This window comes from Peromyscus californicus, unplaced genomic scaffold (genome assembly GCF_007827085.1).
Source record: "Peromyscus californicus insignis strain IS unplaced genomic scaffold, ASM782708v3 Scaffold_18__1_contigs__length_77618521, whole genome shotgun sequence".
Taxonomy (NCBI): Eukaryota; Metazoa; Chordata; class Mammalia; order Rodentia; family Cricetidae; genus Peromyscus; species Peromyscus californicus.
The window spans coordinates 48932026-48959191 of record NW_026294480.1 but is presented as its reverse complement, the minus strand read 5'-3'; the positions used below and the strand labels follow the sequence as shown (position 1 = coordinate 48959191).

The window sequence follows — 27166 nt, the reverse complement described above, 5'->3', positions numbered from 1 at the left end:
ACATGTCACATACTCTCGCTCAGCCTAGAGAGTGATCTGAGAGAGAGAGAGAGAGAGAAATTGCCGTTCTGATCTGCTGCTTGTGGGAAGAGGACATCAAAAGCCACTGCGGGCTGCGGAGAAGGCTCAGGAGGTACAATGAGTGGGAGGACCCGAGTTCAGATCCTCGGAATCCGCAAGAGCAGGAAGCAGGAGCTGCTGCAATCATCTCAGTGCTGTCTACTGTGAGGTGGGAGGCAAAAGGGGAGACTCCCCGGAAGCTGCAGGTCTGACAGCCTGGCATATGCGTGGTGAGTGAGTAACAAGAGACCCCGCCTCAAACAAGGTGGGAGGTAAAGGCGTGAGGTTGCCCTGTGACCTCCACATGCACGCCTGTGCCCGGATTCTCACACACAGACAGGTGCGCGCGCACGTGTACATACACACACACACACACACACACACACACACACACACACACACACACACACAGAGAGAGAGAGAGAGAGAGAGAGAGAGAGAGAGAGAGAGAGAGAGAGAGAGAGAGATTTAAAAATGCTAACAGACTCAGGAAATTCTCTAAATGTAGGAAATAGGGACAATTATAAACTATTTCTGGCTTTCCTGCAAATGACCCAGTGTTTCATGAGTAAATAAGTCATGCCTAAGCCTGCAAAACTTTATTCAGTAGGGCCTTTATGATCACCAGGAAGATGGTGCCAAGTTCTGTATTGAAATTATTGTCAAGAAGTGAATAAAGCATTTTTTTGTTTCATTCCAACTACATGAACCAAGCAAAAAAAAATCTTAAACCAAAAAATATTAAGGTCCTCACATTTACTATATCATACATTTCATTACTTTCTAAAGCTAGAACCATTTAGCATATAGATGCAGTGATTTGGAATATTTTCTCAGTTCAGATGCTGAGCCTCAGGCCAGTATTGAAAAATGCCAACCAAACTTCCATTTTTTCTTTCCTTTTTTCTTAAGTCTTCAACTTTATGAACTAAATGTTGGTAACCAATTGAGCATATTAAAACGTAACTATTCTTTGTCTTGACATTTGCTACTATTTGGTTCTGTCATTTTGAGATTGGGGTTATGCTGGAGTATAAAATAGTTACTATTTTAAAGCGGCATTCGGTTTGTCAGGCTGGAGCCGTGGAAGCATGATGTCCATCTTTCCCCCACCCCCATTAGGCTAGCACAATCTAAATCCTGACAGAACATACTTGCTTGTATCACAGGTATCTTCAATAAGCACTTGTTGGTGCTTCTCTTGTTCATTAATATTCTGTATGGTAACCATCATTTCATCATCATGTATAAAACACAAATACAGAAAATATTAAGAAGGAAAATTTGAAAGACGCCTGCGACGACCCATTTTCTTAGTTCATGTTGTTAGCCTGTACTTTCCAAGGCAAGCATACTTAAGCCAACATTCTGATTACATCATAATGCGGATCATAAACTTGACTGATGAGCATTTACTTCTGAGCCTATTTAGTAAAAGCTGGCTACTAAGCCCGCAGGCAGAGTCCCAAATCCTCACCCATGGCCACTTTCTCAGAAAACCAGGTACTCATCCATCTCTTTCAGAATCTTCCACCACACCTTTTCCCTGAACTCAACTTTGTTCTTTACAGGGTGGGACAGAATAGTGGAAAAAGCACAGAAGATCTGTGTTTAAATCTCAACTGTCACTCATACGGGCAAATGACTTGAATTGTTCAAGGTTCAGTTCTTCAGAGGTAAATCGAGAATGGAATTTATTTGGAGGATGTGAGTACTACCCTGTGCCTAAGATGCCTGTTGCAATGCCTAGAAGTTAGTGGGTGTTCAATGACGGTAGCTGCCATTGAAATGGTGACAGGTGATTAGCTGAGTTAGAGTCCCAGGGAAGGACGGCCATTCCACTGAACTTGCTTCCACTGCCAGACTAGAAACAGAGGAAACATCTAGCACGAGTCGAGTTTTACACATCAGCTTTCCATTCTCCCCATTCTCGTGACTTACTGTTGCTTTTTGGTATTGGAGATCCAATGTAGAGTCTGTTATTTTTAATATCTCAGCCTTCTTGCAGTCTGGTTGACTCCAGCGTTTAACTAAACCCAAAGTCTGGCTAACTCTGGTTCTTTAGGCTCAGTCACTTTCCCTCATGTTTGTCCTGGTTTACGTCTGTCTCCGGGGTTTGCTCGTGCTGTTCTCCTACAACTCTCAGGGCTTAGGATGACTGATGCATTCAGAACTCAGCTCAACCACCACAAGAAACAGATGTGTTCTTTACTACTGGCTCACTTTTCTTGTTGCCGTGAGCAAACCACCTAACAAGGATCAGCTTTGGGGAAGAAACCATTATCCAGCTTCAGTTCAAGAGGCTGCACCCTACGACGACAGGGAAAGTGTGACAGCAAGTATGTGCGGTGGCTTGTCACATTGCAGCTGCAGTCGGGAAGCAGAGAGCAGACAGGAAGTGAGTTGAAGCTATGAAATCTCAAACTTCTTAGTGACCCACCTCTTCCCGCAGGCTCCAAGTCCTAACGGTTCTGCAGTCTTCTGAAACAGCACCCCCAGTGAGGGACCAATTGTTCAAACACATGAGCCCATGGGGCATAGATCACATTCAAAACACGCAATCATCTTTATGTAATATTATCCTCTTCCTTAGCCGAACTATTCCGTCTTATCCTGAGTTTTGAGTGTATTTTTCAAGGACAGCTCACAAAAGCAGGGGGAGGGGGGGCTTTAAAAGGTTTCCAGACTGTAGGCAACAAATCCATAAGCAACACATCTAGATGTTGCTTTGAATGTATTAGATGAGGATTATCAGCTTAATGTATTTTCTGGCCCAGCAACTGCTTTTGAAAATTCTAAATCTGATAGTAGTGGATGTCTGTTTTTACCTAAAGGTTCCTGAAAATCTGGAGGTGATTTTTTTACATTCTCTGATGTTCCCCACAGGAACACTGAGAAGTTTTTAGTTAGTTTGTCATGTATCAGATGATGCTGGTATGATCTGTTAGGTTTTTACCACCTTAAACATTTTCATCCTTGCTTTACTGTCTTAGGTTCTCTGTCTTTACAGACGTGTGCATTTTTAGAAAATACATGGAGTAGCATTATAATTGCTTCTCACAAAGGAACAGATTGTTACTGGGGCCAGGTCCCAGGTCCAAAGATGGTAGAAATGAGACTGGCCAGGCAAAGCTGTTATTGGAACTCAATCCAGATGGGAGATGCAGCTTGGATCAGGTGGTGGCTCCCTGAAAGAGAGGAACAAGGAGATAGATACAAGAGCAGTTGCTACCCAAAGTTCCCATCGAGGTCTTTCATTAAAATGAAGGTTTCAGACACAACGAGGGCCCTGTCCTTGCTGGTCAGCATCTACCTTCAGTTGTAGGTGGCTCACTGGCCAGCTTTGACTTCAGAACTCTGTCTTCATGGAATGCATGTCAGCCATCACTGGACCTCTGGAAGCCCTGCCTCGTCTGAGGGGAGGAAATCAGTGTGCCTCTTGCTAAAGAAATCCCCCTCACCCAATTATCTCCGAAGCACTCCTGTCTCAAGTAGTTCAGGGTTCAGCCAGAAAAACCGAACCAACAAGAGGCACAGATTAAGGGATTTACTTCAAGGAACTGGAATTGGTTTATGTGTTACCTTATCTAATAATCTTCTTTAATGTTGCCTAACTGTACTCCTTAGTTATGTCTTAAAAAAAAAAAACAGACTGGAGAGATAGCTTAGAGGTTAAGAGCACCGACTGCTCTTCCAGAGGTCCTGAGTTCAATTCCCAGCACCCACATGGTGGCTCACAACCATCTGTAATGAGATTTGACACCCTCTTCTGTATACGTAATAAATAAATCTTTAAAAAAAAATCCTCAGCCGGGCGGTGGTGGCGCACGCCTTTAATCCCAGCACTCGGGAGGCAGAGCCAGGCAGATCTCTGTGAGTTCGAGGCCAGCCTGGGCTACCAAGTGAGTCCCAGGAAAGGCGCAAAGCTACTCAGAGAAACCCTGTCTCGAAAAACCAAAAAAAAAAAAAAAAAAAATCCTCAGCAGCACCTACATTAGTGTTTGACTGAATAACCAGGGTAACCAGGGGCTGTAATGTAGTCTAGGTGACACATAAAATTGACCATTCCACCTTTCTTAGGGTTTGGGTGTTTTTAGAATTGCTAAAACCAGTCCCTCCCTTTGGAAACTTATATTTACCTCACTCATTTGATCTCCATGCATGCCACCTTGATTCTTGGTATGAGAAACCAGTGAGTCTCTTGTAGAGTCTCCTGAAGCTCTCACCTCACCCTCTACTTGCTCCATAATTGAGTATCCGGGACATCTTTTGGCCTCTCTGGTTCTTGGACTGGCGACAGGTTCTATGACTATGGCCTCACCTGAGGTCCGCCCCGTTCTTCTCACCTCACATATTTCATGATTCTCTTGGCCATGCCTGCATTTTCCCACTCTACCCCCACATTCCCGTAGCAATTCTGAATTTCCCAGTCTGCTCTCACCTCTTTCAATGTCTTCCTCCAACCCACCTTATTCTCTACTTCCACGTTGAGGGTAAGGGAAGGCTCCGCCCTTCTTTTTTCTCTGCACTGGAAACAAGCAAGTCAGGCAAAGTCTTACACTTCACTCTCAGTGTGTAACACGAAGCAGGAATTCTTCAGGATGTACAGAACTAAATGTCAAAGCCATAATCACAAAATCTACTGTACTATTATGATAGCCTACTTTTTTTTTTTGGTAGAAATTTCTTGTCAAAACCAATGATGCATTCTTCTTCAAATGCAACCTACAGTCCTACATTCTATTTGTCTTGTGTTCTTTTGTCAAAAATGTTGTGTCCATACTCCATTTCTATCTACCCAAACCACCCGCTTTCTTTAAACATTTGTAAAGCTTTTATATATTTACTTATTTTATGTATATGAATTTTCTGCCCGCATGTATGTCTATGTACCATTGGCATGCCTGGTGCCCACAGAGTCCAGAAGAGGACATCAAATCCCCTGGAACTGGAGTTCCAGGTTGTTGTGAGCCACCATGTGGGTTCTGAGAACTGAACTTCGGTCCTCTCTTAGAGTAGCACGTGTTCATGACTGCTGAGCCAGCTCTCCAGCCCCAGTGCCTGCTTTAAAGCCAGCTGCAAGTGGCACCCTGTCCAGGAATTCCCTTTTCATACCCTTGAGTGGATGTCTCACCTCTCGCCTCGCTGGGGCAAATATCACTCTTGCATGTAGTATAGTTATTCCACCTGGTGCTGTCTTCCACACATCCCTGGAGTAGAAGCTGTTTTTTTTTTTTTTTTTTTTTTTTCTCATGCCTCTGTTGCTTTTAGCAATCAACACAGTGCCTTTCCCCAGATAGTAACGGTTTTCCTCTGAAATGAATGTCATGGTGTGTTTGGGGCGGAGCAGCACTGTTGAAGCTGTGGTCTGGTCTGCTCAGCTCTCTGCTGCCCGAAGGAAGGTCTCAGTTCCTCTGGAGCAGAGTCTTCTGTCAGCAGTGGCAGAGTGCAAGGGGGTAAGCCACACTGAACACACTCTGGAGACCCCTGTTTGTAGTGCATCTGTGAACACAGCAAGTAAGTCGTATGGTCAAGTCTAAACGTCAAGGGGACAGGGAGATGCACACAGTTTTTATGGGAGGAACTGAAAGCCGCATGTACAGAAAACACAAAGAATTACTATCAATAACTCTGAGAACTACTGGTAATCAGAATGCCCTCTAGTGTCAGCGCAGGGGACACTTCTCTGACATCCCTTTGGATGTGGATACTAGCCAGGAAAGCAGTTAAGAGTTACTCTCATTCATCTTCGGTCCCGGCATGCAGGAGGTAGTTTGGTGGCATCTGGACAGAGGGGAGGAAAACAAAGCAGTGGCTTTATTCCGTTCTCAAATTCTTCCTGGCTCTGAGAGCTGTAGTGTGCTTTCTCTTTTGTTCTCATGGTCTCCTCCTTGCTCACTCCCGTCGAAAGCTCAACTATTTCTGGGGGTGGAGAGGACAGACGAGAAGGGAAGTTTTAACATTTCCTCAAACTTCATCACAGTTGAATCCAACACACGATTGAGGTCTCTCTCTCTCTCTCTCTCTCTCTCTCTCTTTCTTTCTTTCTTTTTTCTGTCTTTTGTTTGTTTGTTTGAAACAGAATTTCTCTGTGTAGCTTTGGAGCTTGTCCTGGAACTCACTCTGTAGCCCAGGCTGGCCTCGAACTCACAGAGATCCTCTGCCTCCCAAGTGCTGCGATTAAAGGCATGCGCCACCACTGCCCAGCGATTGAGGTGTATTTCTTAATCTCACCAATCTAGTGGTCGGAAGTTATCTTTATTCAATGTGACCTTTAGGGTCTTAGGGTGCTATCTCAGTGTGCTCAGGGGCAAAGCCTGTTCTAGGGTCTTGCTCTCTCAGCTACCCAAGGGCTACAAGAAATCGCTGCTCTTAGGGGCACATGCATCCTCAGGACTCTTCTCATAGCTATTCATTTTGAAGTACAAAAAGTGCAATCCTCAATTTTTCCAAACTGACTCTGAGGCCACGCTGCAATATTAACAGGTACTCAAGGGTTGGGAATTCAAGTCACTTGTTACTTCTTTTATGGAGCACTGGTTGTTGTTTTTAATATGTATGAAATCCCAACGACAACTCTTTAGTTCAGTTCCCCGCCCCCCCCCCCCCCCCACTATTTGCAGATAGACAAACCAAAGGTCACTACAGGAATTCCAGTCAAGGCCTGTTTGACCCCAACAACCGAGTATTTTTTCCGTCTTAACCGTGCAGCGTAAATGAAAAGTCAGATGTCGTCAGCATTATCTTTGAATTTAATGTACGGTACTGGGGAAATGGCCCAGGAGAGAAAGTGCTTGTGGGCAAGCATATGGGCCAGAGCTCAGATCCCCAGAACCCATGTAAAAGCCAGGCAAGTGTAACCCCAGTTTGGGGAAGGTGGAGATTATTTAACTACATTTCTTATTTTATTTAAGTGCATTCTGGAAAGTATTTACCCCATAGTTCATATTTTTAACTTACATAAAACAAGTCCACATATTTTCAGTTGTGTGTGTTTTAAATAATTGCTGACTCCATTAAACCCAAGCATACCAATATTTTATTTTATTTCTACATAAGTCATTATATGTATTTTGGCTTCAGTTAACATGTGCTGTATGTATATACTATATCTTTACTCCCTCTGATTTCTCAGCCAGAAATATGGAAGCATTGTCCTCATTTTGAGACTTGGTTAAGAGAAATGCTGTTTCTCCCTTTATATCTGAAAACTGACTTGAGCCCATTTTGGAGTGAGAAGCAATTTCTATCATCAAAGATTGTTATGTAAGTTTGAAGTGACGCACTTAATGTAAGGCTTGCTCCAGCGTGTCCTTACAGAACCTCAAACTTATCACCTGTGACCCATGTGGTTTAGATACCTGAAATAATATCTTATGTAATAGGAAGACTTGCTCTCACCGTGTAGGGTATAAATATAGTCATATTTCTTTATTTTTTCCAGTAAATCCTTTGTAAACAAATTTTCTTTAATTCGCAAGAACGAGAGTATGTCAAAGTCTGTGTCCCTGCCTGAATAGCTTAAGAGCTCAGACCAAGGTAAGATACTTTTGTTTCCCTACAGGGAAGGAGAGAGGAAGGAAAGGAGGGGAGGAGGGGGACAGGTCACAGACAGAAGAACTTTATGTTGTTGTCTCTGGAAGAGAAGAGATTAAAAAATAATTTCAGTTCTCAGCGTTGTCACCCTCTTCCTTGAAACTCCTGTACATGAGAGTGAACGGGAAAGAAGCAAATGTACAGACTGAAATGCATGAGAAGACAGATGGGGCCATGCACATTAGCTTGGGTAGTGATAGAGGCCAAAGAAGCAGAAATAAGAGATGCTGGAGGCCAGGGTGCCGGAGGCCGGGGTGCCGGAGGCCGGGGTGCTGGTACAAGCTGTTGGACTGTGTGCTTCTGCTGGTCCTAAGTCTCAAGGGCTCTGAACTTTACCACCAGATCCCTGGGAACACCTCTATGGGACTGCCTTGCTTACAACCCAAACGGTTCCTGTTGGCACTCTGACCTGGGCCTGTGGCGTTCAGGACTAGTTCTCACTTGTTCATTGCCACAAGTCCTCACTTGTGACCAAGTGTAACTTGTGTACAATAAGTAATCCTTCTGCTGTCTCAGCTGAAGAGTAAAACATAATAAAAATAATTTCAGAAAAATCTTATAGACTATTTTCTAATAAACATTGCAATTTTTTTTGTAACTAGAGTAACAGTAAAGTAATACTCTTAGAGAGGAGGAAATTAACAACAGTTTTCCATAAAAGCGAAAGTGTGTGTGTGTATTGTGAATGTATGTGTGTGTGTATGATGTGTGTGTTGTGTATATCTCTGTGTGTATGTCTGTATATGTGTGTGTATGTACGATGTGTGTGTATTGTGTATGTTTATGTGTGTATATGATGTCTGTGTGTATGATGTGTGTATGTGTGTGTATGTGTGTGTGTGTATGTATGTGTATTGTGTAGGTTATTGTCTCAGTCTCTTTTGAGTTGCCCTAGTATAATATCTGAGACTGAGTGACTGGGTGCTTTAGTTTTATTTCTTTTTGCTGTGATAAAATACCCTGACAAAAGCAACAACAACAAAAAAAAGATAGAGATTTTATTTGGCTCACAATTTCAGGTTGTAGTTCATTATTGTGGGAAAGTCAAGCAGCAGGGACCTGGAGACTTGGAGCAGCTGGTCATGTCCACAGTTGGGAGCAGAGACTGAATAAATACAGTCATGCTTACTCAGCTCACTTTCTCTACTCTGGCATAGTTCAAGATTCCCTGCCTAGGGAATGGTACCACCTGAAGTTGGCATATCTTACCACCTCAGTTAACTTAACCAAGATATCCCCCTGAGCCTGGTGTGGTGATGCACATCTTTAATCCCAGGCCTTGGGAAGCAGAGGCAGGAGGATCTACCTAGAGAATTCCAGGTCAGCCAAGGCAAATGGTAAGGTCTTGTCTAAAAAAAAAAAAAAAGATAATCCCCAACATACATGCCCACAGGATAATCCAATCTAGATATCTCTCATTGAGACTCATTTCCCAGGTGCTTTTAGACTGTATCAGAGCTGCGCCAGTGAGATTGTTCTGTGGGTAGAGGTGCTTATATGTAGGCTTAATAACCCGAGTTTACTGACTGGATCCCACAAGGTGGCAGGAGAGAACTGACCCTTCAGAGTCATCCTCCTGCCTCCATATGCTATGGTACACAAAGCAAACCTGTGTGCCACACCCCCTACCCCCAACACAAACAAATAAATCAATAAGTAAAATTTATAATGAGGTTATGTCAAGTTGACAACACTAACAATTTACTGGGTAATTGATAGAGCGGAGTGATTTACTTCTTACTGTCACAGAGGCTCAAAAGTTCAAGGTGACAGCTGGTAGGGGCATCCCTGCCTGTTGTATGGCAGAGGGTAGCAAACATTAAAGGAAGTACACGCGAGAGAGAAAAGTCAGGGCAGAGTCACTGTTGTTAGACTAGTCCCGGGGTAACTGACCTGCTCCCTCTAGAACAGCGTTTATGCAGCCCCTTTTTATTGTCTTTATTTTATCTGTATGGTTATTTTGCCTGCATGTATGTCTGTGAACCCTGTGTGTGCTTGGTGACTGCAGAGGCCAGAAGAGGATGTCAGCTCCCCGGGAACTGGAGTGACAGACGGCTGTGAGCCACCACGTAGGTACTGGGAATCCGATCTGTATTCTCTGGAAGAGCAGCAGGTGCTCTTACATCCTGACTATCTCTGCAGCTTCACCAGTCTGGGCTTGTCTTAGAAGTCCCACTTTTTAATGCCGTAACCATCCTGGCAGGAATGGAGATATTCTGAAGAGATACTTTCTCAAGTCTCTAACCAGAAAGACCTAAACCTTCTGGAAACCACTCGACAGTATACATGATATTCAGAGAAATGGGTCAGGGTTTAGTGCTGACAAAATCCTCGGCTGCATCTCAGGCTCTACCACTTAACAGGTTTGCCTCTGAGTGACCTGTTTAATCCCTCTATCCTTGGTTTTTGCCTCTCTAGGGGGAAATGACTTTTGGGGTCATTCTGAGGACAAATAGAACATTTCTAATGTTTCTGGTTTGTTCCACGGTGTTCAAAACAAAAGAACAATTCCTACAATTTGGAATAAGTAGTTACTTTTCTGTTCAAAAAAGACTGTCATGTGCCTAAAGATGGTAAGTTTCCTGAGCATCCATTTGCCCTTCCAACAATGAAAGAGCAGTAGCTACAAGCTTAGCCGTGCACTGCCTTTATCTCTGAAGTGAAATGATGCAGTTTATTACTAGCCAGTAGCATATGAAGGGTGGTGCTACATCTGACCACCTGATCAGGAACTTCAGTTAAATTCCTCCCCCAATTTCACTTCCCTCAACCTCCCTATGATGGATTGCACTATATTTCTGCACCCACCAAATTCTCATGGTGAAGTTCAAATCCCCAATTCCTCAAGGTGTGGCTTTATTTGGAAATGGGGTCATTGCAGATGTAAGATGAGATCACTGGACTGTGTCCTGATCCAGAATGGCTGGTGTCTGGTGTCTCTATAGAAAAGGGGAAGTCTGGACACAAAAACTGACACACAGAAAGAACAGATGACATAAAGACACACTGGGCTGGCTGTCCACTTTCTCGTGGCGGCGAAGACTTGGATGGACAGCGGCAAGTGAGCTGTGAGCTCTTTGAGCCACGTCCTTCCGGTGCTTTGAATTTTAAACACTGCACCAAGGCCAGCACCGTGGCAAAGCATTTCCTGGGCCAACCTTCCCGGGAACAACTTCCAACCAGGTTCCCAGGAGCAAGTTTTCTCTGCCTTTTGGCAGCAGTATCCAATACGCTGCAGCAGAGATGCCTTGACTGAAAACATATTACGTCAGGAGACGACCCCTGACCAGAACCTTCCATGTAGAAGACTTCTAACCAAGACCAGCAGTATGCCAGTATGCCACTGGACAGGTTGACTGTTTCCAGCCAACACTGACTGTACATTCGTTGTACGTTCTAGAGGATGCCACTGTTTTGGACTCTCAGAATCTGACTGTTACCATCTTCACCTTGAACACCAACCATGCCCAGCTGATGGTGATGCAGAAAGTATGTACACAATAATGACTACTGTGTGAGTTCTGTCTAACAAACGGTTAGACAGAAATCCTCTGGGAATTCTGAGTCTCCAGAGCTGTCTGGGAATTTGTTCTTACCCTGTTCAAAAGCAATGTGATGAGCACAAGATCTTTGAATACCTTGTGATTTGAATCTCTCTGTTTTCCCTGATTCTGACCTTAAGAACTATATTTAAAGGTCTCCAGTGGTTTAGTCATTCCTGCCTAGATAATCTCCCCATCTTAATGTCAACTCATCTGTGACCTTAATTATTGCTACAAAATATCTTCATTGCCACACCTGGATTATGCCTGATATGTTCCATTTGTCAATATGCGTCTACCAGGGTATTAAATCTTGGGGTCATCTTAGACATTCTTCAGTTCAGCTGGCTTTCTATTTTAAAGTCCACTTTAGATTTAAGGCTAGTAGTTTACAACTGGGGAAAGGATGATTTTGCTCCCTCTGTCCAAGAGGCATCTGGTAACATCTAGAGACATCTGAATGACAGTTTGCGGGGGCCAGAGGTGCTGCGCAAAGGGAAGGACACAGCCTCCCCACCGTGGACATGGACTCAGTTAGCTGTACTTGTAGAACTCTGAACAGCTTCTCATGTACAAACGGAGAATTCTCTGCAAGCGAGTGACTCACCAAAACAAGAACAGAAGGGATCTATGAGAGAACTCCCTGAACGAAGAATGATCCAGCTCAAGTTGTCAGAACTGTCAAGATTGGGAAACTCTGTCTTAACGCATGAAGACAATTATTATTGTGCTATGAAACTGTAGATCTAATCTCCTACATATGAATAAATGTGCAAGTACAGCTGGCAGGATAGGGAAGGAGAGCAGGAAGAAGAGGAGGGAGGGTCAATGCACTAATGAGTGGAGGTGGATTTGCAGTCAAGGGTCACAATAAGAACAATAAAACTGCCACAAACTATGATGAGAAGAGAAAGGAAGAGGTACAGGGACAACAGGAGGCAAGAGATGGTGCTTAAGATCCACCAACAACTGACAAAGCATTTCATTTGAAATTGTGGTACTAACCCCCTAAAAGAACTAAAATTTCAAAAAAGCCTCAAAGACATTAATCAAAGAATTAAGTCTCAGAATAAGAAGAACAGGGTATAATAATTGAGCTGCTCCTCTGTTTAAAAAAATGGGAAAAATTATAATAAAATGCATAATTTTTAATAAAGTATAAGAAGAATACATTAAAAAAGAAGGCCTACAGGTTGACCTGGGTGGCTTGCTCATAGTAACTCATGGTATAGTAACAGTACTTACATCACAATATTGTACATAGTATAAGAGTGATAATATTTTACTAAGCACACATGGTAGTCTCAAAAAAGATTTTGTCTTTCAGATACCAAATCTTAACTATTTACATTACAATGAAATCCTTGTGTTAACCCTGTTTCTGTAACAAACCAACCTTAAAAGCAGAAAGGTTTCTTTCGGCTCACAGTTTTAGAAATGGACTCATGATCAGTTGGGCCTCCATTGCCCCTGGGCCTGTGGCAGACAGAATACTGTGGTAGAAATACATGCTCAAAGAGGCCACTTAGCCGGGCGGTGGTGGCGCACGCCTTTAATCCCAGCACTCGGGAGGCAGAGCCAGGCGGATCTCTGTGAGTTCGAGGCCAGCCTGGTCTCCAAAGCGAGTTCCAGGAAAGGCGCAAAGCTACACAGAGAAACCCTGTCTCGAAAAAACCAAAAAAAAAAAAAAAAAAAAAAAAAAAAAAAAAAGAGGCCACTTAGTTCCTGGTGATCTGAAACAAAGACAGGACAACACCCCCAGGGACCTAAGTTCGTTCATTAGATTCCCCATTTCAGATTTTCCGCTGCTTCCCAGGAGCACCACGGCTGAAGAACAAGCCTTCCGTACACAGGCCTTTGAGGACGCTTACCCAAACCACAGCAAGCAGTTTTTATAATATATCTCCCATACTGTCATTTGGAGTGACTCCAAATTGTATCAGATCCTGGATGATGTCGGTTACAAGAGGAAATAAAATGAAAACAATTGTATGATTCAAATGATTAGTCGAAAGGCTCCAAGGTCAACGTTTTGGTTTTCATTGTACCTTTTCAGCCTGCCTATTATGACTAATTGAAAAAGTGTGCCTTGTTCTGACTTTGTATCATTGTATGTCATTACAACTTTAAATTTAGTGCTGCTTTCTTTGGCCATTAGACCTGCACACCTTGATGATGCTGAATGAGGATGGTGATACGAGATTTAAGAGAAACACAAAGGCGTTTTCCCTCAGGATTGCCTTTCAAAGGCACGCCAGAGCGGAACTGAAGAATGCTATACTTCTGGATAAAATCCGATGATAGACTCAAAAGACAGACCTGATGAAAAAGATCTTACAAACCAAAGACTGTAATAGTTTGTAGTTCCCTCCGCTCTGGGAGCATGTGAAAAAAGTGCATCAGGTCAGGTTGAGGCCCATTTTGGTCTGTGAAGGTGGCTTTTGTCAACAACCATCAGCCACAGTGCTGGTGGCAGAGGGTTTCATGCTATAAACCAGATGTGTCCCCTCACCCTTTGGGAACCAGTGACAGATTTCCTCTCCCACCTCCATGCCCATATATCTCAGTCCACCATTGGGGCTGCACGGAGAACTGGTAAGGGTCCAGGAATCTGGACACAGCTTGTTTCTGCCTCTTACTATAAAATGTAGGGCCAGCCATTTGACCTCTCTGAACCGCCACTTTGCTCATCTATAAAGCAGAACTTCCAAAACAAAGCTGCAGGATTGTTGGGGAGCTTGAAGAAACCACAGGCTGCATCAGTTTCTACGAGGGGCACTGGGCAAAGGTTTACCTGGTGATATTTTAACTGGCATCAGGTTCAGCACTTCTTTGTGTCCTGTTTGTTCCTCCAAGTAATCCTAGTAATACTGCTGCCTGGGACTGCCCAAGAACCACGGACATCTGACAAACTGACCCTCTTCTAATGATTGTCATGGCAAATGAGCATTTACCATGTGTCTAAATTTCTCCATTGTGAATCAGCTCACAACACATGGAGGAGGTGGATTAGGAGTTAAAAAAAAATGGCAGCTGGGCAGTGGTGGCACACACCTTTGATACAAGCACTTGGGAGGCAGAGCCAGGCAGAGCTCTAAGTTCAAGCCCAGCCTGGTCTACTTGACTAGTTCTGGGCCAGTCAGAGCTACATCAGTGGTTTTTCTCAATACACACACACATCGAGCAGAATCTTTGTTAAGAACAATACAAAATTACCTACCAATCCAGGACTGATCTCTGTATTTATAATGCTGCTACCACTCTGAGAACTATGACAGAAGAGAGAAGTTTCTGTGCAGTGAGGCAGAGTTTTCTTTTTCAGCTTTAGCATTTACAACACGATCGTAGCTATTCAAACCTCTAAGTGCCACTTGGCTTACACTTTCCTGTGGTGGTATTGTGTTCCCCAAAATATTGTGTATCCTAATAAACTTATCTGGGGTCAGAGAACAGAAAAGCCACAATATTAAACATAGAGGATATGCAGTGGCAGCACATGCCTTTAATCCTAGCATTCCAGAGGCAGAAATCCATGTGTTCAAGGATACAGCCAAGTATGGTGACTCACGCCTTTAATCCCAGAAAGCCAGCCTTTAATCCCAGGGAGTGGTGGTAGAAAGCAGAAAGGTATATAAGGCGTGAGGACCAGAAACTAGAATCATTTGGCTGGTTAAGCATTTGGCTGGTTAAGCATTTGGCTGGTTAAGCATTCAGGCTTTTGAGCAGCAATTCAGCTGAGACCCATTCTGGATGAGGACTCAGAGGCCTCCAGTCTAAGGAAACAAGACCAGCTGAGGATCCAGTGAGGTGAGGAAGCTGTGACTTATTCTGTCTCTTTGACCATCCAGCATTTCACCCCAATAACTGGCCCTGGGTTTGATTTTATTAATAAGACTCTCTAAGATTCCTGCTACACTTTCCTACTTAGAAAATGATGCTGCAGAGCCACAAAGGAGTCAAGAAGTATACAAATCCATAGAGAAGCTTGAGATGATCATGAAGACCAATCACACAAACCTGGAATGTGAAACAAATTCTAACCTTTGATCTTTAAAAGTCCGTGCTATGGAAGAATGGAAGGGAGGAAAGAAAAAGCCTGAGGGACTTTTTATATTGAAAACACCAAGGCGACATAAAAATGAATGGTGATATGTGAACCTGGAATGAAAAAAAAATTATATAAAGTGATCTGGAAATAAAGAAATTTGAGTATAGACAATAGGAAATTGCTAACTTTCCGGGTATAAAACTGCTAGTGTAATTATTTAGGAAAATGTGTTTATTCTTGGGTGATACCAAGTGATAATTCTAGAGAGAAATGAGGGCTGAAGTGTTGCTATGGTTTGAGTGTGTGCCGCAGATATTTATGTGTTGGAACTTAATCCTTAAATCTATATGTTGTTGGCATTTAGAGATGGGCCTTTGGGTGTAGCTGAGGTTAAACGAGGCTGCGTGGGTGCAGTCTCCCTGATGTGGCTAGTAGCGTTGTAAGAAAAGGAAAAGGGCCGAGCGGTGGTGGCGCACGCCTTTAATCCCAGCACTCGGGAGGCAGAGCCAGGCGGATCTCTGTGAATTTGAGGCCAGCCTGGGCTACCAAGTGAGTTCCAGGAGAGGCACAAAGCTACACAGAGAAACCCTGTCTCGAAAAACCAAAAAAAAAAAAAAAAAAAAAAAAAAAGAAAAAAAAAAGAAAGAAAAAGAAAAGGAAAAGGATCCGAGTTAGTACACTGGGCTACCTTGCCCCATGCGGTCCTCTGTCACATGAAGGTACATTGAAAAGTTCCTCCCAGATGCCAGCCAGATGCCAGTGCCAAGTTCTTGGACTCTCCCACCTCAGGAACCTGGGCCAAATAAACTTGTATTTTTTAGAAGTTACATAATCGGAAATGTTGTTTCAGTAACAGGAAATGGACTAGACAAAGTTATGTTTGCAACTTTTCAAATGGTTTAGTGGGAAAGCTCTTACATGTATGTACTGTGCACACACACACACACACACACACACACACACACACACACACAGAAGAGAGAGAAAATATTAACAGTGACTAGTGTAGGTGGCAGGTAAGTACATAATCCTTGTACCATCCTTCAGCTCCTCTGTAGGACTGGAGACTTAAATTAAAAAGTTAGAGCACTTCTATCTATATTATCCCTCTAAGTTTTATATATAAAGATGAATGTTACATGTTCAGTTAGGTATAGTATTGGTCACTTGTGCACACTTTCATTTGTGTTTTGCTTTTTGGTGCCAGGACTGAACTTATATGCTGCACAAGCGCTTTACCCCTGAACTTAACATCCTTAGCTGCAATTATTCAAACGAAGCAAAACAACATTGGGTGTCCATGAGGAAGATTCGGGTGAGAAATTTAGGACCAACTACGGGCCGGTTCACTTGTGGAGCTCTCTCTGTAGGGTCACACGTCTGTTCTAATGAGGAGCTTTGTGGCCCTGGGTTCTGTGCTTTCTCTGGGTGTGACTCTTTTGGGCCCTCCTGCTGTGCCGCTTCTTATGGCAGGGATTTCCTTTGCCGTCCTTCTTCACCTCCGAGGCTCTCATCCAACGCTTCAGAGTACGGTTGTGCGGGCTGACGCAGATCCTTCTGCGTTTAACATGGAGGCTGCCAAGAAAGGGAAAAAAAACTTCACAAAAATTGCAAATATAAGCCAGGTGTGGTGGCACACGCCTTTAATCCCAGCACTAGGGAGGCAGAGGCAGGAGGATCTCTTGAGTTCGAGACCAGCCTGGGCTACAGAGTGAGTTTCAGAACAGCCAGGGCTACACAGAGAAACCCTGTCTCAAAAAAACAAAAACAAAAGAATTGCAAATATATAAAAGAATTGGTGACTTGTAGGTAGCCCCCACTTTTGGACGCTGCATTCTTAGGGACTTCAAGTTGAACATTGCGAGGATGAATCCTCACTTTCCAACATTGCTGTCTGTTGTCTCAGCTGTCAGCAGAGTATCAAACTGAGGAGGAGGGAAAGGGGAAATCCGGTGAAGAGGAAGAGAAGGAGGAAGAAGGGGGAATAAGAGAAAGAGAGGAATCCCAGCACTCGGGAGGCAGAGCCAGGCAGATCTCTGTGAGTTGGAGGTCGGCCTGGTCTACAGAGCAAGATCCAGGACAGGCACCAAAGCTACACAGAGAAACCCTGTCTCGCAAAAACCAAAGAGAGAGAGAGAGAGAGAGAGAGAGAGACAGACAGACAGACAGACAGACAGACAGACAAAGACAGAGAGAGAACTCAGGGAAAGTAATTCTCTTCCCTCTTGAAACATCATTCAATAAAACCAATTCATCCTTACTGCCCATCTCTGGTACATCCTTGTGTGGACCCCCCTCAGCTGGAGACCCCCCTTCTTCCCTTCAAGTCACCATGCAGGTCATGCCTCTGTTGGTACTTAATTTCCCACGTCTGTTGTGAGTACTTGCTTTATTTCTCCTACTGAAGTAACATTTCATCTTGATTGAGAGATAATCGAAATAGAATTTTGAAAAGCCCCATCACAGTAGGAATTCAGTTACTCAGGACAGACATGAAGTCAAACTTGGCCAATGGAAAAACCTACTAAAATATTTGGCTGTCTGATAAAATTTAATATAATGTAGTTCTAAATCACAATTCAGAATTTGTTTTCATTTTTCTATGGGATCGCCCTCACAATTTGGGGTATCTAGAAGAGTCTCCTGTTATAAAAATTATGTGACTTTTAATTCTCCGTTAGGTGCCAGGTAGATCTGATGAAATGCGGCAAATCCTGCTGTATCTCCATGTATAATGCAGCTGTGTCCTCTCCTAAGAGAAATGGCAGTCTAGTCTCCCGCCCCTTCCTTCATCTCCCTGTGAACATCAAGCTTGAGGGTTTCAGTTTATCAAACCATTATCAGATCATGTGTGGCATCAACACGGGGGAGGAGAATGTGGGCAGGTAGAGGTGGGCTTTAGCATCGTAAAGCCAGACTGTGGAGGAAAATCGATTTGAAAGGAGAGGACATCCTAATAGAAGGCAGTATATTCTCCCAGGGTCTTAGATCGAGGTGGCTTCAGAATCAACGCGAGTCTCGGCAGCTTGTTCTTGGGGGAGAAAAGCTCTAGCACCGCTGAGCTTGAAAAACTAAAAAACCTAGTTGCAGCGCCTTCCTACCTGCCCGAAGCAGAGAGACACGCTCCTGCGGAGAAGCCATAGGAGGCGTAACTGTGTGGGAGCTAAAGGAACAGGCAACAACCTCCACGTGGAAGCCTGTTTGATGGCCGGCCCAGTAAGGGCTCAAGGTTGAGTGCAATCCTCTGATGACGTTTAGAATCTTCGGGCGTAGAACATGCGAACCTCAGATGTATGTTACTGTTCTTTCACTCGGGATTAAAAAATGAGGCAACAGCCGGGCGGTGGTGGCGCATGCCTTTAATCCCAGCACTCGGGAGGCAGAGCCAGGCGTATCTCTGTGAGTTCGAGGCCAGCCTGGGCTACCAAGTGAGTTCCAGGAAAGGCACAAAGCTACACAGAGAAACCCTGTCTCGAAAAACCAAAAAAAAAAAAAAGTACTTCAATGATTGTGAGCTGTGGTCCTCCTGTGAAGACTATACCTGGGATTGTTCACTAAAGTTTTTGTCTAACCCCCTTCCTCAGAGCAGCCCTTCAAAACTACTTCTGAGAAATTCTAACCTCCTGAATGACTTCATGGGGAGTGGGGGGTGGGGGTGGACAACAATAACAAGCTGATTTTTCTGTCCAAGAGACAATCTCTGTGAAGTGCAAGAAACCTCCGCCTCCGCCAAAGAGAACAGCTTTTCACTTTTTCTGGAAGCTCCTTAATGAAGTTCCGATAGAAGGGTGTCAACAAGCCAACTGTTATCTCAGCCTGGAGAAAGCACAATGATCATTTATAGATCAGAAACAAAGGACTTGTTTCCAGGCAGAAAATGGAGGGGAAGAGTCTAGTGAGTTCATTGATATTTAATTTCTATTCCGTAATTAATTAATCAATTGTAGTTTATAGTATACGATGCTTGGGAGTTACATTTGTAATACAAGCGATGCTTTCTGCATTTTAAACACTGGTCTCAAATCTTACAGCCTTTATATACCGTCGTGGTTAAACGACTACATTTTGGACAAAGACAGGCATGCTTCTGTAGTAAAATCATTTGAAAATAAGACTTCTTAGGTTGAGTATTAGAAAACATAACAGAGAGGATCTATAACTTACCACTTAAAGATACAAAAGTCTAATTTTGAAACCAAATCACAACTGCCCTGTATTTTTCAACTTGCTTATCAGCACAGAGTTCAATTTATAAATTGATACTTTTATAAATTGAATGTTTAAAAACAAAGATTGGTTTCATAATTTCCCTTTAATTACAAATTAGTACTTTGAGGGCTGGAGAGATGGCTCAGCAGTTAAGAGCACTGTCTGCTCTTCCAGAGGTCCCGAGTTCAATTCCCAACAACAACATGGTGGCTCACAACCATCTATAATGGGATCTGATGTTCTGGAGGTCATGTGTATATGCAGACAGAGCACTCATACATTAAAAAAAAATTAAGAAAAAACAATCTAGTACTTTTAAAACCTAAAGGTTAATTCTTCAATCACATTTTTCCTCCTCAAAGTGAGGATGTCATGGTTTGAATCTGAAATGTTCCTCACAGGCTAATGCTTCAAATGCCTGCTCCCTGACTGTTCTCCTGTTTGGGAAAGCTGTGGGACCTTTGGAGCTGGGACCTTGCTTGTAGAAGCCATTCACTAGGAACTGGCCTCTGAGAGTCATAGCCCAGCTCCTGATTCTGGCCTCACTCTGCTTTCTGGCCCACCATGATGTGACGAATCTCTGCCACATGCAACCTCCCACCATGAACTCCACCATGTCTTGACTACCGCCACGGACTTGAGCACTTAAAAACCATCAGCCAAATGAATCTCTCCTCAATCACATTGTTCCTGTCTGGCATTTTGGTCAGAGACAGCAAAAGAAGCAAACACAGAGGGTTTCCCACTGGTTTCGTTCCTATGCCTGGAAGAGCTCTGACATCCGTCAGTCCCCACCTACACCGAAATCCTATTGCAGATGGTGTTCTCCTGTAATCTGTCTCTCAAATACCCACAGAAACATTTTCTACTTTTCTAATTCTAGGTTGAAATGACAGATAGGCCTATGTCGGTGATGTGGAAGGACTTGGGAAGACCAGTTGGAAGCTTGGTGTTTCTCAGAGCAGAGCAGCTAAGATGGACTTGGTCAATTTGGTTCAGCAGTTCAGGTGCAATGCAAGCACCCAGATGACTCAAGCTGCTGTTGACTGTCTATGAATTTTTAACTCTCCAACAATTACCAATGACATTTATTAAAATTCAATACAATTCTGGTAGAATTTCAATCGAGTATACTTTGTTAGTCTTAGAGGGCTATTTAAGGAGAGATTTAGGTGAGAGTCATGGTTTCAGGGGTTCAGTCCATGACTGATGGGCTCCAAGCATTTGATGAGAACACCATCACAGTGGGAATATGTGCTGGAAGAGGTTCTTCACATTGTGATGGACAGGAAGCAGGACATCCACCAGTGATGGGAAGGAAGGGACTGGGGACAAAGTCAGACCCTAGTGACCCACTTCTTCCCACAAGGCTCGATCCCCAGCAGGCCCACCTTCTAGAGTTTATCAAACCTCCCAGAATAGTGGACTACCGCAGATTACACTGGTTCCCAATGATTAAACCAACCATGTTGATGGAGTCAGGGTAGTGCAAACTGAGGCTGAGAGTTCTCCACCCTCTGTTTCTCTCTGTAGTCACCCAAGATTATTCAATCTTGGACAAATAATTGCTCCTCAGCATCTGACCTCAAGTGTAGTTTTCAATTAATTAGTCTCTGACTCTTTTGAGAATCTTATAAAACCTAATGGACCAGACCTTCCCCCCAGGAACATGCTTATAGGTTTACATGTAAAAATGTCAAGGAATTCACAGTCCCCAATCTGAAATTTGTCTGTCAATGTATTATTTATGAACCCTTTCTCTGACATTTTTAGAAGTCTTTGTCTTGGATCAGGGTTTCTCAACTTCCATAGTGAGTGGGTGTCTCTGAAAAGATGCTGAGAAATCCTCAACATTCATTTTCTCATTCTTCTAGTAATAAGATAGTGCCCTTTCTCTTGAAAAAGTGTGTGTGTGTGTAATCCTAGAAGTAATTCACACTACCAGATCAAAGAAAATCATAGGACCCAGCTGGATAAAAAGTTTCCTGAAGACTCTACAAGGGCAGAGAACACTGGATCTCTCTCTTGTATCCTCACTTCATGGAACAGTTCTTGGTACACAATCACTGACTAATAGATACTTGTCAAATTTGTTAATAGAGCAAGGGTTCTCAGGAGCTTGGGCACAGGCAATGGTGTTATTTTATAGTCCAAGGAAAGACTGCCAAATGGCTCGTCAGCATCACCCAGATGCATACATGGTGTTAAATCATCAGGCCAGGGAGATAACTCACCTGTGATACTAGAATTTAAGAGGAAAATTTCTTTCTTTGTTGAGATAAGCTATCACTATGTGACCCAGGCTGACCTTGAACTAGTGATCCATCTGCCTCACCCTCCTCAATGCTAGGATTACAGGCATATGCCTCCGTACCTGACCTTGGAAGAGCAAGTTATGGTGAGCCCCTCTCTTCCTTTTGAATGACGTTGGAAGATAAATAGTGCTCTTAAGCAAGAGAGCTGTGTGAGAATCCCATTTCTGCCATTTGCTGGCAATACTACAGCAGGTGAACTATGTGATCTCATCCACTGGCTTCTTCTGCATGACAGGGAAATAAATTCTGCCTTCCTCTCCAGTTGTTGCTGTTGGCCTTCAGTACTGACCCTGAGGTCCAGTGGAAGGCCAGGAGGTCCACCAGGAACCAACACTCTAGAATCAAAAGCAGACGAAAGCATTTGCAAGTGGATTGCATGCAGCACTGTGACGAGTGCAGATGGCCAGTCCGCTTTTCAGATCATAAATTCCTGTTGAATTCAGAGAGAATGTCAGCAACCCTCTCCTGCCTGGGGAAAGTCACAGTTTAAAGCCGTGACGTATGATATGGTCGTCGCTGACTGCTATTTTGTTGTTGTTTTTTTTTTTTTTTTTCATTCAGAATCTCCTTTGTTTTGTTTGGTAAAGTCACTAATGTTTTCTGCTGACTGAGGACATTTAACCCCAGCACAGCATTACTGGGAGGCTGAAGGGTGAGCGTAGGACTTGGGTCACTCCTGTACAAAGAGATTGTGTGTTTATTCCAGGTAGCCCGGCACTCAAGGGACAGGAGAGTTACTCTCTTGTTTGAATGGTGTGTTGGTTGTGTGTCCGGTAAGGCACTTCGAGCTAGTGTTTGTTAGCCAAGGGGACAGTCAGCCTTCAGTTTTGCATGTCCTTGCTGCAGGGCACTCACATGACAGCAGCCAAATCACAGTCCCCGTCAGCTCTCTGGATGCTGCATGAGTTCACTCTTTCCAGAAGCCTCCTGGAAATATGATGGGAAACTTCCGTGCAACAGCTGGAAGCTATGGGAAGTATGCCTACAAGAAAGGGAAGAAAGCCACATTACAGTCTGCAGAATACCAACTTGACCTCATCTTAAAGATGCCAGAGAAACCGACTGTAAACCTACTCAAGCAAGTGCTTCCTGGGGGGCTTCCCGAGTAAGGACAAAGACAGGACGTGCCTCTGCCTTCTAGAACTTAAGCTGTACCATGAAGGAGAGAATACAAATCTAGGCAAAGTGACGTAGCAGATGAACGCCGTGAAGAGCTGCAGCCAGCGATGCTAAGGGGGGTAGGTAGCACGTGGAGGACGGAGAGATAGTTAGTGTTGTCCTGTGCGGTTCGTTTCGAAAAAGAGAGGCCTCATGGGCCCCAGGTGAAGGCTTGAAGTTTTCTGTTAGAACAACTTGGCTTGCAGAGCATGCGTGAGGTCGCTAGTTCAGTCTCCAGCACCATCACCACCAACAGGAAGCATGGTGGCACACACCTGTGATCCTAGCACTCGGGAACCGGAGCAAGAAGACTATGCTAGTTTGGGCCAACCTGTGCTACGTAGTGAGGTTCTGTTTAGAAAGCAGAACAAAACAAAAACAAAACGAAAAAAAAATTCTGAGACAAAAACACATGACACACGGTTAGGGTGCCTTTTCTGAACTGAGTAGCTAGGAAGGCCAGTGTTGGCAGATTCAGGAAAGCTGAACCAACATCACTAAATCCTCAAATGACAGTCTGAGGAGGCTTAGCTTTTTGTGAAAAGGGGATCACTGTTTGATAAAGATTGAGAAAATCCATTGTGTAGTGATAGTGGAGATGGATTAAGTGGCGGGAGGTGACAAGCAGGAAGTGACATTGAAATGAGCTTATGCTGTCAAGATGTCAAGATGGAGTGAAGACAGCCCAGATACGAAAACACATTCCTCACATTACAATACCTGCAAATTCCTACACGTCACATAAGGGATTCTCTATGCTTTTCGTTTTACCAACTGAATAGTGAACACAAAAAACGATGTCAGAAATCGTCCTGAGCAGTGGCTTGCAGGTGGCAGCCTCATGAAGAGAGGCAAGCTTCTGAATGAATTAACAATTGGTTGGAACAGGTAGACCTCTACTCAGGAGAAGCAGCTGCCTTTGGGATAAGGGAAGATCTTCGTGTCCATGTCTAACCCACGAAAGCGCCAGGTCTCTCCGCAACTTTGGGGGAAGAAAAGCAACTGACTATGGAGTTTAAAATGTGTGACCACATTGTAGGAATCAGACTGTACCATTAATTTGTTTACTCACTTGCTCGTCCGATCATTAAATAAAATGCTTTTGTTTTTTAGCAGTTAGACTGTTTCCAACATAATTTTTATCAATGGGAGATGCAAAAATAAGTGAAATTGTATGTCTCTATACTCAAGAGGCTGTAGTAAAACCAATTTGGAACTAAATGCTTGGGATACAATTCCAGTGGCCCAGGTAATTATGCTTCTAAGAGATGGTTCTCTCCTTCCCCCATATGGATTCTGGGGATCAAACTCAGGTTCCCAGTCTTGGTGGCAAGCAACTGAGCCATCTTGCTGGCCCTGTTTCTGGAGTTCTGTCCTTCAAAAAGAGTCATACAAGTTATAAGGACAGGTGCACAGTCATTCACCACAAAAAATTTAAGTTCACCTAAAATAGACGTCTAAAAAGCATTTCAATGAAGAAGCAATGCATACTTGCAAAAGGTTAATATATTAGGAATATATATGTATATATATATATCACATATGCACTTAATATCAGAGTACTTAAACATATAATATAATCAAATAATGACAGTCAGAAGAGAGAAACAAATAGCAATACAAGAGTGTCAGAAGATTTCAGGACCCCACTTTCAAAAGTGGACAAATCATCCACATATGAAGTCAACAAGGAAACAGGAGACTTGAACAACAGTAGATCATATGTGCCCAACAGGTCCATACACAACATTCTACTCAACCACAGCAGAGCACATATTCTTCTGCTTGCACAGAGGAGCCTCCAAAATAGATTACATGCTAGGTAACAGAGTAAATCTTAAATTGAGGGAGACTGAGATCATTCCAAATATCTTTTAGGTATGACCACCACAACAAAAGAAAACTGGTAAAGACAAGGGAATTTCACAACGCACACTTGGACATCTTTTGAGCTAAGGAAGGAATCATAATGGAAACTGGAAAATATCTTGAGAGGAAGAAAATGAAAACACAGCACACACCTTAACTTGTGGATTATCGCCAAACAGCGCTGAAAGGAAAGTTTGTTTCAATGAGCAGCTACAGCAAAAAAGAGAGACCTCTAAGAACTTACCCAGAATGCCCACCTATACCTAAATAAACAGCAGCACATCTGAGCTAAATAAAGGATGCACTAGATATGGATATGCTCAGATATGAATGCCCATAACTTAGAAGCACAAGACCTGTCCAAGAAAGCCCATTAACATCCTGTATTAGAGAGGAAAGATCCACAAGGCCCTTCCCCTCCCACAGAGCCCATAGGCAGTTCATGGCTGCTGGAGGAAGGAGAGACACTTTCTTCAGTGGGGTAGCCACTGGTAAGGTGCCCATTGTCCTACAAACAATCCTAAAGAAATTCAGTGAGTCATAACCAAGAACAACAGCAACAAAAAGACAAGAAAATAAAAGAGGGTTCTAGTTTGGATGAGGATCAGCAGAAGTGGAAGGTGATGGGAGTGAATATAATCAAAACATGAAGATGTCACAATGAAAGTCATCACTATGTACGATATATGCAAATAAAAACTTTGGGAGAAAGAATAAATGAGCTTCAGTCCAATGTATTGTATCCTAGGAAAACAGGATATACATAGACTCCCCAAAAATGTGCTATTATGTATCTATGTGAGCCTATTCACAAAAATCCTCAATAACTTTTAAGATATGCATTCTGGTTAATAACTGTGTTTGAAATATAACTATACAAGTGATATAAAGCATTTGTACTTCTGCTCAGCTCCACTTTTTTTTTTTTTTTTTTTTTGGTTTTTCGAGACAGGGTTTCTCTGTGTAGCTTTGCACCTTTCCTGGAACTCACTTTGTAGACCAGGCTGGCCTCGAACTCACAGAGATCTGCCTGGCTCTGCTTCCCGAGTGCTGGGATTAAAGGCGTGCGCCGCCGCCGCCGCCGCCGCCGCCGCCGCCGCCGCCGCCGCCGCCACCACCACCACCACCCAGTTCAGCTCCACTTTTCAAGGAGGAAAAACATTTCCCAGAGTAAACCATCATGCAACAAGGATCTTCCTTTTTCCCAGTAATCTAGTAAAAGGTTTTCATTTTATCATGCACATGGGTGTGCATAGAGTCAACTAGGTGACCTAGAAGCAGAAAAAGTCATTTGTCCAGAAAATATCTTTTGAGTGGCCACCACATGACAGACTCCCAATTTGAAATTTCTAAATAAACAAGGCAAAGTATTTCACCTTATGATGCCTACTATTCCAATGGGAGGCTGTAAGAAGAACAAATTACTACAGCCCACCAAACTATGTAATGAGCAGTGGGTGTAGCTCATTGGTAGAGTGCTTGCCTAGTATGTAGGAGACACTGGGCTCCATCCCTAGCTAAACCAAACAAAGTAAGTGCTCAGTGAGATATGTTCAAAATGCTGTGGGATCACAGGTGAATGAATTCATCCACAAAAGTCCACATGCTGTAGGACTCCGTTTATATGGAATGCCCGGAACAGGCAAATCTACAGAAATAAAAAGTGGATCCGTGGTTGCCAGAGGCTGGCATGAGGGAATGGGAACAATTGCTAGCAGGAACAGGAATTTCTTTTGGTGTGATAAAAACATGATATAGTTAGAGTGATGAAGCCTTCATGAATGTGACTATTAAAAATCATTGAGTTGTGCTGAGCGGTGGTGGTGAATGCCTTTAATCCCAACACTGGGGAGGCAGAGGCAGGTGTCTCAAAAAATGAAAAAAAAATCATTGAGTTACATTTTAAAATGGTGAATTTTGCTGTGTAAACACTAGTTGTAGTTATGTTTATTAATACATTGATTTCCTAAAATTGTTGTTCCTTTAACTGCTTACTTTCCAAGTCAGACTCTTAATATCCCAAACAAATTACAGTATTACAGTATTGAGTTTATCCATGTATCCATACACACATTTATCTGTTTCACCAAATTTTATATATATATATATATATATATATATATATATATATATATATATATATATATATATATATATATATATATATATATTGTACTGTGGTTTGACTATGGCGTATCCCTCACAGATTCATGTACTGAATACTTGGTCCCTGAATGATGGCACTATCCTGGGAGATGATGGAATTTTGGGAGATGAGTCCTAACTGGAGGAAGTGAGTTATTAAGGGCATCCTATCCTCTCTCCCTCCTGTCTGCCATGAGTTGAGTGGCTTAGGCCACATGGTCCCA

The 27166-nt window shown here is 43.2% G+C and overlaps 1 protein-coding gene across 1 annotated transcript; it reads right to left on the bottom strand.

Annotated features, from left to right (window-relative positions):
* Positions 1–15948: 15948 nt before the first annotated feature.
* Positions 15949–22762, bottom strand: Ccl28 (C-C motif chemokine ligand 28; the record flags this gene model as incomplete). The annotated part of the gene is made up of 2 exons (XM_052743338.1): positions 15949–16821; positions 22626–22762. Coding segments are annotated over 2 exons (327 nt in total), but the record flags the coding sequence as incomplete, so codon positions are not given.
* Between the last annotated feature and the right edge of the window lie 4404 nt (positions 22763–27166).